This window comes from Podarcis liolepis (assembly GCF_965112155.1).
Source record: "Podarcis liolepis genome assembly, chromosome: 4".
NCBI classification, from domain to species: domain Eukaryota; kingdom Metazoa; phylum Chordata; class Lepidosauria; order Squamata; family Lacertidae; genus Podarcis; species Podarcis liolepis.
In genome coordinates this window covers 72,773,943-72,787,504 of record NC_139558.1, presented here as the reverse complement: position 1 = coordinate 72,787,504, position 13,562 = coordinate 72,773,943, and the positions used below count along the sequence as shown (strand labels likewise).

At 41.2% G+C, this 13,562-nt stretch overlaps 1 protein-coding gene across 22 annotated transcripts in view; it reads right to left on the bottom strand.

The window, feature by feature from the left end:
• ABI3BP (ABI family member 3 binding protein) overlaps nt 1-13,562 on the bottom strand; it is a 128,461-nt gene that overhangs the window by 32,693 nt on the left and 82,206 nt on the right. For 15 of the 22 annotated variants that reach the window (XM_083500745.1, XM_083500756.1, XM_083500760.1 and 12 more), the window contains 8 exons: nt 13,412-13,483; nt 12,276-12,323; nt 11,968-12,039; nt 10,104-10,172; nt 9,054-9,101; nt 7,820-7,894; nt 4,894-4,968; nt 1,025-1,099 (listed from right to left, as the gene is read on the bottom strand). In XM_083500745.1, the coding sequence (XP_083356871.1) occupies nt 1,025-1,099; nt 4,894-4,968; nt 7,820-7,894; nt 9,054-9,101; nt 10,104-10,172; nt 11,968-12,039; nt 12,276-12,323; nt 13,412-13,483 (534 nt within the window). The remainder of the gene's footprint in view (nt 1-1,024; nt 1,100-4,893; nt 4,969-7,819; nt 7,895-9,053; nt 9,102-10,103; nt 10,173-11,967; nt 12,040-12,275; nt 12,324-13,411; nt 13,484-13,562) is intronic. The other 7 variants (XM_083500750.1, XM_083500747.1, XM_083500757.1 and 4 more) reach the window with 4 other exon arrangements.

The following is a 13,562-nucleotide window of genomic DNA, read 5'->3' as shown; positions in this document are numbered from 1 at the left end:
AGCATGAAGTTACAGATTGGCTGGCAACAGCAGCCCATTCCAACACCAGAAGGCTGCTAGTTAGTCAACAACAACAGCAGGTTTGCACAGTGCTGTCTGAACTGCTGCCCACTTCCATATGGCTCAATGATTATTGGCAAAGATAGGCTCTCTCTTCCCCACACTGCCAACCAATGGCCTCTGTCAGGTCCCACAAGTGAACTACTTCACCAGTTACTGCTGTAATGGTCCTTACCTTCTTGCTCTCTGAAAGGTTTCTTACTTGTGATGTGTTTTTGTAATATATAGATTCCCCTCATCCTCTTATTTAGAAGAAGAGGAGTTTGGATTTGATATCCTGCTTTATCGCTACCCGAAGGAGTCTCAAAGCGGCTAACATTCTCCTTTCCCTCCCTCACAACAAACACTCTGTGAGGTGAGTGGGGCTGAGAGACTTCAGAGAAGTGTGACTAGCCCAAGGTCACCCAGCAGCTGCATGTGGAGGAGCGGAGACGTGAACCCGGTTCACCAGATTATGAGTCCACCGCTCTTAACCACTGCACCACACTGGCTCTGGCATGACATTATTTCACAGATGAAGTTTTCTTGCCTTTAATGGCTTTTATAAAACTATGTTCTTTAACCACATAGGAATCTTTGGGCACTTGTTTGTGCCCATTCTAATTGGAGGTAGAGATTTTATCTGACCCTATTGACTGAGCCATAATGGTGCTTTTGAAATAGCCACTAAGCCTCTGAAATGATTGACCTTCCAGACTTTCCCTTTCAGCTTCATTTGAACTATCCCAACTTTTTTTTCTAACTCCCTATCCTGAACAGCATTGGCTATTTGAGAAAATTTTGAATAAACATATATGTTGAGCTTGACAACTTTGCGGTCACTGTTTCCAAGGAGTTTGACATTTATTCTGCCTTAATGAATACCTGCTTCTTTACAACAATGAAATTAAAAGAAAGCTTTTCATATCATATTCCATCTCCTAAACTGGATCATTTAAAATGTTCAGATGTAAAAGTTATTTACCAGGTCCAGTCTGTGGTGTGTCTGTGGTTGAAGAGATTTTAGATTTGGAAGGAACAGGCTGCATTTCCTTTCGAACTGAAAAAATAACCAGGAGTGTTATATTTTTTAATGTTTTCCTGGAACAGAAATTTGTGTGTCTGTACAACAAAGCTTGTGTCTCTCCTTCCACAGGCAAATAAAATATATCTGGATAAAAAAAGAACACTGAATCTGATATATACACAAACTTTAAACAAAGAAAAGACAGCTTTGCTTTTAATAACATTAAGAAAGCAATAACAAAAAGAAAACAAACCTGATCCTGTTTGAAGAACATAAATTAGGACAAGAACTCAAGAATACATTAAAATTGGCGAGTTCCTCCTCTTAGGAAATCTCAGCCACTTGTTTGTATGCCAGTTGTTTCAGCCAATTGATCAGTAATTAAGTCTGCATGAATTTGCCCCTGAATAAAACTATATTTTGAAGGGGGGGGGAATCATATTTTGTTCTTAGAAGATATGTGACTCATGGCATCTCTGATAGATGGCTGCCCTGCGTCTGATTAAAGCCTCCAGCAAAATGGAAAGACCACCAGCACTGAGATAAATGTTCTCATTGTTAAAACAATTCTTACCATAAATAATGATTTTTAATGAGAGCAAAATTAGGATGGTTGCTTAATTATTTCTGCAAGTTGTTTTCTCCTAATGTGAGACAGTAAATTTGCTGTGGACTCTCTGGGCAGATCCATTTAAAGCATATCCAATGTGCATTTACTTATCCCAAAGAATCACATGAAGAGTTGTTTGTTAAGGATGCTGCCAGAGCCCACTCAGCCATTAGGAAGGATGAGCCCACTGCCTCAGGTGGCAGGAGCTGCTGAGGCAGCACCCCCTGTGCTTCCTGCCTGCCCAGCCCCCTCTGCTAGTAGTGCAGAAGCAGTGTTGCCACCATCACTGATTTTAGGAGGGATCATGTCCATTTAGGGTGAGATCTTGTGGAGCACACAAAATCTTACCCCAAAGCAGCGCAATCTTGCCTGGAATTGAAACTGATTGTGGCACCAAGTCTTCCCCAGAGGCAGATGCAGCAAGGTGTGTGGTGGCAGCAGAGTGGGCGGCGTAGGCAGTGTCAGGTATGGTGGTGGCGGGAGTGGTGGGAATGGCAGCAGTGGCAGGGCAAGCCCATAGGTGCTGCTAATTGTACTGTATTGGCCTGAATATAAGCCTCATTTTTCCCCCACGTGAAAAGTTAAAGTGCGGCTTACATTTGCCACCTTATGGCATGCTGTCAGGAGCGTGGGGCAAACAGAGTCAGGAGAGGGGCAAAGTGGTGCCCGCCCCGTGTGTAGTCCCCGCCCTCTCCCCCAAGGCCGGGAGAGAGTGAGGAAGGGGAAAGGCTGCTGGCAACGCAGCACAGATTCCGCCCCCCCCCCCGCAGTATGCAGCCAGGAATAGCGAGGAATGGAGCGGCTTATATTCAGGTCTTTTTTTTCTCTCCCCCCCCCCCAATTTTAAAGGTGTGGCTTATGTTTGGGTGCAGCTTATATTCAGGCCAATATGGTAACTCTGAGGAGGAAACTACAATTCCCAGGACTCTTTGGGTGAAATCATGTGCTCTAAATTTGTGTTTTCAATTCTACCTTATCCCAAAGAAACTGTAATTCCTGCCCTCTTTGCAAGCAGAATACTTAAACACACACCAGGAGCTCTTTAAAGCCCCTTTGAGGCATACAGCCACATGTGAGAAGGCGTTAACTCTGTAAAAGTAGGGTGTATGTGCCAGCTCCCATGTCCTCAACCACTCATCTTCCCCATCCCAACTTTCCCACATTGAGAATAAATTCTGAGAGGAGAGTTCTAAGGGTGTTCAAGCATCCCAAATAAATAAAACGCTTGAGTAGTTGCCCAAGATATCTCAGAAGATATATCCTTAACTTTGATACTGTAGGGAACAGAAGATAGCACTGTACAAGGGACTTGTGTCGACAGGAACCATTTGTTCTCAACAGACAGGAGAGTTTCATTCTTAAAGCCAGGGCTTGATTCCCACCATTGTATTTTGATAGCTCTTGGTGCCTTAGCCTTCTTTTTGGAAAGTCAATTGCCTCAGAAAATAAACACTCTCATATGTCTAATGTATTGAAACAAATGCTTCTTTTTAAGGAGGATGCTCAAGAGCTGCCTTCTTCAGACTATTATATAGTGGAAAAAGTGACACTATTTATAATTCCAGTCTCCACAGAATGTAAATCAGCTCCACTGCATTTCAACATTATTTCAAACCTCACCAGGAAATCTTTTTATATACACAAAGCTTCTTTAAAAGACAAATGTGCTAGAAAATGAAATGCTTTAATATAAGATGTAAATATTGTACGGTCACATTCCATTCAAACAATCCACAGAAAAGGAGAGCTGAATTATAGCAACAAAAGCCTTTAGCATTAAATACCCTCTACTTTCCATCTCTCAATTTTAACCACATAATCTCTGAAACATTCCAAGCCTCATTAGAAACCACATCCTGCCCTGCAAGCCCATCACAGAACTAATTCCAGATGAATCAGAACTGGTGGTTGTCACTCAGTGGTAAAGTAAAAAGCACTCTGCCCATGCACCTTATCCTTTGTTGTGAGCTATAAATCAAATTAAGCTCTAAATCTTAACTGACGAGAAATGATCTTGCATTAGTCCTGTGACAAAACCAATGAGGTTTATTGTATGGGTCTACGCATTAGAAAAGCAGTTATTAAAAAAAGGTGAAAGGGATCCAAAACACTACTGAATTTAACCCTCTGTCATGCCATGATGTGTTATAAATATCCATATAAAAAAGAAACTTACCACCTGGTTCAGAGACATATACATTGACTCAGCAGAATTTTGGATGGCTCATATCACATTTGCCATCACCCCTCACACCCCAACATAAACTGACATTTTGAAGTCAGCTTACCGTGGAAATCCATTTGGAAATAGATTGTGAGAAGAACCAGGCATGTCCAGAAACTGGCAACTAGCCACCAATAGCCTTATCTTCCATGAGTGCAACAGTAAAAAGGTAAAGGTAAAGGACCCCTGGACAGTTAAGTCCAGTCAAATTTGACTATGGGGTACGGCGCTCACTTTGCTTCAGGCCAAGGGAGCCAGCGTTTGTCCACAGACAGCTTTCCAGGTCATTTGGCCAGCATGACTAAACCGCTTCTGGCACAATGGGACACCATGATAGAAGCCAGAACGCACGGAAACTCCATTTACCTTCCCGGCGCAGCAGTACCTATTTATTTACTCGCATTGTTATGGTTTTGAACTGCTATGTTGGCAGAAGCTAGGACAGAGCAAGAGGAGCTCACTCTGTCATGAGGATTCAAGCCATAGGTGAGGACAGTGTTCTGGTGCTTGAGGGTTTCCCACAGGCATCTTGGTGGCCATGGTGAGAACAGATGCTGGACTAAATAGGCCATCTGTCCAGCAGCCTCCGCTTCTGTTCTTATGCATTCAGGTTTTGCTCCTCATAGGCATATGGTCAGCCACAGTGAGAGCAGGATGTTTTAGAGTATATGGGTCTGTGGTGTGATCCAGCAGGGATCCGCCTTTGATTTTAGGGCATGCATTTGCATATGGCTCTAGATGCGATCCCTGGCATCTCCAGTTAAAACAAAATCAGGTACTGGGGATGAGAAAGAGCCTCTGCTTTGGTTCCCAAAGAACTGCTGCCAGTCAGAGTACAGAATACTGGGCTAGGTGGACCAATGGCTTGATTCAGTATACGACAGTTTTATACATTCATAAACAGTGAACTACTGCAAAAGTAAGTTTCAATGACACAGGTTTGGCCAAAGACACACTTTGATGTAAAATAATTGTTGAAAGTGATGTGCTTACCTGGTTTTGTTTGAGGTGTTTTTGGGCTGGGTGACGTTTTAGGCTTGGGTGGAACACGGCGACTCCCTTTTTGATCTGAAAGGTACAAAAGTTGAATTAAAGCTGCATCTATACCATCCTATTTCTTCTTGATGCAACAAACTATCACCTTTGAGTTTTCGTCTGGATCCGATTACGTTTCTGTGCTACATTTTGCATGTTTTCAGGAAAGGGCTCTGGCCTACTGCACAAGACAGAATAATGCTTTCCCTCACAAATGGAATTGCTGGGAAATTGCTGAACCAGCCTTGCAGCAGATCCGCATATCATGCTGCAGCCCTTTTTTGCGAGTGCCATTAAGGCAGGAATGGTGAAACTGGGGTTCTCCACATGTTGTTGAACTCCCATCAGCCCCAGACCATAGCTGTCAACTTTTCCCTTTTCTTGCGAGGAATCCTATTCGGAATAAGGGAATTTCCCTTAAAAAAAGGGAAATGTTGGCAGCTATGCCCCAGACAGCATGGCCAATGGTCAGAGCCAGTGCTTTTCCCCTGGGGGTACGCAGGGGTATGCATACCCCTAAACATTTTGTGAATCTAACGGGAGAAGAAACTAAAAAATTAAAATATTTTAGTTCATTCTCTAGCACGGTAAATCATCAGTTCCATTGCTACCCCTGATGGCAGCCTCATTTCTTGTCATGGTGTTTCCCGAGTCTCAGATGGAAGCGAGCATTTAATGTGTGAAGTTACTGTGATCTGTCAGCTGTGTAATATGAGGTAATGCATGTTCTTTGTACTTTTGTCCATTTACTGTATTTATTTTTCCCAATTTGAACTCTAAAATGGTGATTTTCTTGAGTCAAAATGACAGTACCCCTAAGCCTTTTCTAAAAAAAGAAAAGAAAAAAACCCAGTGGTCAGTGCCACTGGTTCTCCCATCCTTGCATTAATGACTGCAACCACTGCCTCCTTCTCCCTGCATTTCCAACAGATCTATTGGCAGAGAAGGGCGCTTAACGAACTACCTTAGGACAAATGCTAACTATTAACTGCTGGTTAAAAAGAAGAAAAAATTATTCAACAAGCAGAGAATCTAAAATGCATGTAGTGGGTGTTTCTAAAGTAATCAAAAAATCCGAAGATTAAAAAAAACCCAACAGATTTCTACAAAAGGCCTTCCCACACAGAAAGAAAAGCTGGAAGTCAATCAAATGTGTATTGATACCAAGATACAGAATGATATGCTGATTATAAAATAAGTTGTGCATGGCCCCCTTATAACCCATAATATCTGTACTTGGCCAATATCCAAATTGTTAGTGCAAGTCGCTTTAGCCAGACAACAACTTGCATTGTTGGGTCGAATAACACTGACTCTTAGAAGTAGAAAATGGCTACATGGGCAGAATAAAAGACATAGCACATTATGTATGGAAATGTTGTTTACAGAAGGCAGTACAAGATAAATGACTTGTTCAGTTGGCTAAAAGTGTGTTTAGAAAGGGGAAACATTGTTCTGGTTGCTAAGCAGTGATTCATCCCGTGCTTTGATATTGTGTTATCTGTTGAGCATGCCAACTGCTAAGAGACTCAACATAGATATAGGTATATGGCTGTTATTTATGTACATATTTTATAATGTTTTTGTAATTGTTCTTTGTTTTATAAAGTTTTTATTTTTATTCTTAAAATCCATATCGCTCCCTTCATCATAGATGATCTCAGGGCCGTTAACAACGACATAGAATACAATAAAATATGATACAGTTGAAACCGTCAAACTAATCCATTACAAAAGAAAAATACAGCGATCACTGTGTATCAGTGAGGAATATCAATGTACGTATTCAGAAGGGCACCAAAGGTCTTCAGATTCAGAAGGTCTGCGTATTCAGAAGGTCTTCAGTTGGCACCAAAAGATGGACAGTGTTAGCCTCAACAGAACCAAAGCAAGGAGGGTGTTCCACAATCGGGATGCTGATACCAGGAAGGCCTTCTGGCAAACTAATACATCATCTGACCTCATGTACAGATGGTATCGCTAAAAGGGCCACTCTAGGAGATTTCAAGGTACAAGCAGGACTGTTATGGGGAAAGGTGTTCACCTGTGTATATATTTGGTGTATATATGGTATTTTTATGTATGGGGTAGGAGAAAGTCCCATTTGGCAAGAAAGTAAAAGGAATAAAAAACAAAATTTAAACAGATTTCCCCTGTATTTTAAGATGCTAGTAAATTTCAGTGATCGGGGACCACCTCTCCTGGTATACCCCACGGAGGACCTTAAGGTCTGCAAATAATAACACCCTGAAGATCCCAGGCCCCAGGGAGATTAGACTGGCCTAGACCAGAGCCAGGCCTTTTTGGCCATGGCCCCAGCCTGGTGAAATGCTCTCTCACAAGAGACCAGGGCCCTGCGGGATTTGACATCTTTCTGCAGGGTCTGCAAGACGGAGCTGTTCCACCAGACCTTTGGTTGGGGTTCAGTCTGATTCTTTTCTTTCTGTGTAAGAACAAGCATCAAAAAAGCCTCCTAGCCTGCTCACAAGTCCTTTATAAGACCAGTGGTAACAGTTGGTCCTGGAGAATATTAACCACTCTCAATTTTACCCGTGGACTGCCATCTGTCCAGATTTTAATTTGCTCTGAACTAATTTTAAGATGTATTTTAATTTATTGCCTGTTTTTATGTTCTTTGTATACTGTTTTAGTTTTATGATGTTAGCCGCCCTGAACCCAGCTCCAGCCGGGGAGGGTGGGGTACAAATAAATTATTATTATTATTATTATTATTATTATTATTATTATTATTATTATGGCATTTATTTTGAAGACTTTTCCCTGAGTAGATATTCATGAAGCACCTCTATATGTTAAATAGTTCTTAGTAGTAATCACATACTGAATATAATTGAGCAGAAACTCAAAATAATGAACCACTTACTAGGCTTGGTTGTTGTTAAACCAGGGCTGGGGGATGTTCTTGGTCTGGCAGGGACACGGCGAGTTTCTTTAGGAACTAAAAGGAATTGAACATGAGCCATTTTACTACAATACCACAGGGCTGCCAAATGCAGGTAGGAGCGGATGCCCACAAGCATCACTTTTACAAAACATATGCATAAGAAGTAACAACAAATAATAAGCCACCAGTGATAATTAGAGTGTGCATGCTGAATGAAGATGGGTGATATAAATGAAGGCATAAAGTCACTGATGGAATTAGTAGTTCAGAGAGATTTGAAGTCTAACTCTAAAATACAGAATGAAAAATAATACAAGGCAGTTGAAAACAAATCAACATGATCTCATATAACAGGCTTCCAGTACCTCAGTGGTATTTTTCATCACATCTTGTTTTGTCTCAGGCTGTAGCATATAGGCTCTAGTGGGCCATTAATAGGTCTTGAAAAGTATTTGTGCAAAGGACCTCTTTAGACATTCTATACTCAATCGTAAGTGAACACGCAAGGCTGGATGGGGCAGGGGATTAGATCACCTATCACCGTTTCAAGCCCTATCACCGTTTCAGCTGAGGGAGATCTTCTTAAGGGAGTAGCCTCCTATGCTCCTGCAATCTCTCTTCATATTTTGAAGCTGTGACTTCCCAGAGCAATAAAATGCCTGGGGAACCTCCACTTGTGAAGCTTGCCCTCCAACTCATGGAGAGCGACAGGAATGGCTTTATCCGGATGGGGAGTGGAGCTTGGGTATTCCTCTTGCATGTGTACTTAACACAAATATAGAACGTCTGAAGAGGGCAACTGTCTTCTGCAGCTGCAATGGCTTCATTATATTTCGGTCACTTTGCTCAAACAACACTCTTATGGTAGGGTCAGAAAGAGCAGAGGAAGATTTTTGCCAGCCAAAGAGCATCTCTGGGTTCGAGTTGCTGTGATTTCTTGTGAACATATACTCTGCAAGACCCCATCCCCTAAATCTTTTAGGAGTCCAGTTTTAAAAGATGTGGGGTTTCAGTGCAATGTCATCCTTTTCTAGGCCCAGTGCAGCATGGTGATTTTAGTAATGTTATGGAAGAGACACTAGCAGCTAAGAAAGCTGAATGTCAAGGTGAAATGATGAACAAGAAAGTACAGTATGGTACAGAAAGGATTTGAAATTCTATTGGAAATTATGAAGGCAAGCAAATATGATCATCCATGATTAAAATGTTTTACCCATTGTTGACTTTGGTTGTTCAGTTCTAAAAGTAACTGCTTCCATGTCTGCATCATCAATAACATTAGTAAATAAAAAGGCATGTATTCAATAATAAGCTTACAAGTCATTATAAGCATAACATGAAAAAACACAGCTTTGCTTCATTTGCAGCTAGCACTCATTTAATGCACTTTATTTTTATTAACTTCAAGTTACAACTTCAAGTGGGTACAAGTTTGTCCTCTGATAACTCTAAGTGGAAGTATTTCCAGTGTAGTGGCAATGAATGTACATTATTCTGTGTTTTCTTACTGTTTTCCCTGCATGGGATGCAGGTGGCACTGTGGGTTAAACTACAGAGCCTAGGACTTGCTGATCAGAAGGTCGGCGGTTCAAATCCCTGTGATGGGGTGAGCTCCCGTTGCTCGGTCCCTGCTCCTGCCAACCTAGCAGTTTGAAAGTATGCAGTGGGAAGGTTTCCGTGCACTGCTCTGGTTTGCCAGAAGCGGCTTAGTCATGCTGGCCACGTGACCCAGAAGCTGTACGGCGGCTCCCTCAGCCAATAAAGCGAGATGAGTGCCGCAGTCATCTGCGACTGGACCTAACGGTCAGGGGTCCCTTTACCTTTACTATTTTCCCAAGGATGAAGTTCCAAGTGCAGCTACTACAGAGGCTGTTTTCCTTAAGAAGAGAGAGAAGTGGATTTCCAGTAGACCACAGTACTCATGCTTCTTTCTATTTTGCTATTGCTAGCTGCACTGTAATTCTGTGCAGTTTCTCTAGACTGCACCATGTGGGGTGTGTCCTAGCATCTAGCAGTTGGGAGGAAGAGGGTTCTAAAAATGAAATAAGTACAGGCAGTGCCCCCCCGTTTATGCAAGGGTTACATTCTGAGGCACCGCGTGTGTCAGTGAAATCACGTATAAAAGCCTGCAAACACCCTGTTCTGCCCCCTTAGAATATTTGACTGCATTTTTAGGAAAAAGAATGAAGTATTCCAGGCTGTGCCAAAATAGATAAAAAGCTATACTGATGAATGAATTCATACAAAACAAAGATGAATTTACCAGGCTTGGTCTGGGGCACATCAGGGCTGAGCCAAGTTTTTGGTCTGGAAGGCACAGGGTCTCTTTCTTCTGGAAACAAAATAGAGCATGCAAGTTATAAATTGGTACATTGTTCAGAAATCTCAGTGTGAGGTCAGATGCAATGAATGTGGGTACAGCATGCCTCTGTCTTACTTCCTACTAAAGATAATGAAGAAGGATAAAGGAGAGACATGCAAAGGAATTTTTAAAAAGCATGTTTTGACTTTAGGCGCAGATTATAAGAATGGATACAACAGGCTGGCTGCCCTTGGAAACTTGACAGACATTTAAACACACAAATATTGATCCAGAGAGACCCAAACTGCTTTGATTTGGCAAAGCTCCATGACTAGGTATTGAATCAGGGGCAGGATTAGAGAAGTGTGCCATCTGCCCAGGTGTCATTGGATCAGTTTCAGGTTTTATGGCTGGAGAAGGCAGATAAGACCCTTGGAAATTTGTGACCAACGGCACAAAGCTTGACTGATACAACGCAGCCAGAAGGGGTTGAAAGGATGGTTCCAGGGAATGCTGAAAGCATCCTTAAATGAGTGGTGCACTGCAAGAGGTGATGGCTTGACCACTAATTAAGAAGCCCTCGTGGATCAAGAGGTTTGTGGCAAATCCCCCAATTGCAAATATTTCCTTCTTAGGGAAGGTGGTAGCTGCTTAACTTCAGGTGCTATTGGAAGAAGTGGTTTATCTGGACCCATTACAGTCTCACTTTAAGTCTAGCTTTGGGAATGAAACAGATTTGGGTCACTCAGTTATATGATCAGATGGATTTGGAGAGAGACAAGTAGGACACTGTTGTTTATTAATCTCTCAACCGTTGTACTGCTAGACTGACTGCAGTTCAAGAGTTGGAGGCATGGTGAGTCAGTGGTTCCACTTCTATCTATAGGATGAGTTCTGGATTTTTGTTGATGACTGCTATTGATGTGATTTTCTTATTTTCCTGGCTCTGCCTTGGTATTGCATTGTGATGAAGGAAAGATAACAAATACTCTTACATAAAAGTAAAACTGAGAGTAGTTATATATACTATTAGGATATGAACAAAAAATGAATGCAAAAGGAGCTGCTTAACAAACACTCAAAATACTGGATAAATTCAAGTGAATCAGCAACACATTAATAAAATTAAAGGTAAAGGTAAAGGGACCCCTGACCATTAGGTCCAGTCGTGTCCGACTCTGGGGTTGTGGCGCTCATCTTGCTTTACTGGCCAAGGGAGCTGGTGTACAGCTTCCGGGTCATGCGAACCAGAACAGCGCACAGAAACGCCATTTATGTTCCCGCCGGAGTGGTACCTATTTATCTACTTGCACTTTGATGTGCTTTCGAACTGCTAGGTTGGCAGGAGCAGGGACCAAGCAATGGGAGCTCACCCCGTCGTGGGGATTTGAACCGCCGACCTTCTGATAGGCAAGTCCTAGGCTCTGTGGTTTAACCCACAGCGCCACCCGTGTCCCATTAATAAAAAATTAATAAAAAATTACCAGCTTTCAAATTTGGACCTTCTGTTCTTGTTGTTACACCACTGAAGAGCTTGGATGAAATGAAAATCAAAACATTTGAACTTACTAAGTGTACACAGTGCCTTCTTCAAATCAAATAGAAGTTTGACCAAAAAGTATAGAGAAGTGTGGAAGCTGTGTTTGATGGCAATCTTCTTATGAAGAAGATTTTTTGGGGGGTGGTTGTTCTTTGATGGAACAGCAAAGAAATGGTTTGGAAGTCATGACAAGCAGAAGAATCAAAGTGCAATTAGTGTTTCATAAAGTTGTAAGAAGGATAAACAGATAAAATATACTTTTCAAGGAAGTAAATAATCCATTACCTGGAGTAGCTTTGGGACCATTGAAAACATGAATATGGAGGTTAATTGAGTCCAAGTCCGTAATAAATGGTACTGTTGGAAATAAAAAGGTGGGGTGGATCTGAGATTAGGCTTGTCTTGTCTGAGTCACATATGAGATAAGAACAAGACACATGTGCATTTCAGAAAATAAAATGTATTTCCTATAATACCACTTGGTTTTACTTAATGTTTACATATTTTTATCTTCTGTTGATAGTGTACTCAGAGCGGCATACATCAACAAAATAAAAAACAGAAGAATGTAAATTTCAGTGAAGCATCATTACCTAGTTCAGACTTGGGTGGCTCAGTTCTATGCGCAACAGGTTTCATATCTATACAAAAACAAAACAAAACTTTTATATATAATAAATGATGCTTCTTGCCAAAGTGATGAACAAAATCATCAGAACAATGACAAACAAAAATAGTAAAACATAACAAGGAGTAAACGTATAAAATAAAATATGAAAAAAATCTTAATTTACACTGAAAACAATATTACTAATGTCTGCTGGTAGATCAGAAGAATTATTAAATTTTACTAAAGATAAATCAATACTTATTAATCTATGTGCCTTTAAAATGTCCATGCATGTATTCTTAATAATTTTCTTTCCAAAATTGTATCAAATCAAAGGATAATCTAGATGTCATGCTAATGAGCAAAGTGAGGAAGGGAAGGAAAGTGGTCAGACATCAACAGTGATGATTATGCACGGAGATGTGAAATGGGAATTGTGGGGTGGGTAACAAGAGGCTATCTTGACAACATACTTGTAAGAGGCCTGGTTTTATAATAATGCTAAGGATGGAGGAATCATTCTATTTCTTCCTCAACCTTTGTATGCATTTTAACTTAAAACATGCTTATATATGTGCGTTTTGGTAAATTTTTGAGCAAAGAACTGTTATTGCAAAATTCGGAGAAGTGTGTGAGAATGAAACATTTAACTATATTCTGTGTAAAGATAATATTAGTCCTGGCAGTGCAGATCAAATCAGTTTGCTTAAAAATGTAGACCAAACAAAATGCTCAAGCACCCCAAAACGAGATAATTATATAATTACTATCAATGTCTTAGATCCAAAGAACTGTAAAAAGAGTTCCATTTGCAGAACGCATCATTCCCAACTTTCTCTTTCCACAAAAGCACCTGCAGCCCTCAGAGGACCCTCTGGACTGCTGTTTGATGCAATGTGAAGGAGAGGGTCTGAAACTGCCCCTTCTGCTCTTGCTAGGGCACCACTGAATGCAAGCCATTATGGGCTTAGAATGAAATCCTGCACTTCATTTTGGTTGCAAAATTTCCTTTAAACTGAATGGGGTGTATTCATGTATTACCAAAGGCAACTACACCCATGCAGTGTTACTGAGATGCATACACAGACCATTTTAAATGTGACAACTGAGGGAAATTACCAGGTTTAGTATGCAGCACATGAGGGCCAATGGTTGTCTTAGGACTCGAAACACGATGCTTGACTTCTGGAGCTGAAAGAGAAAACTTGGTTAGGAGCTGTTAAAGACCAATATGTTTGGCTCTGGCTTTTCAGATGCGAAGGTGAAGGTG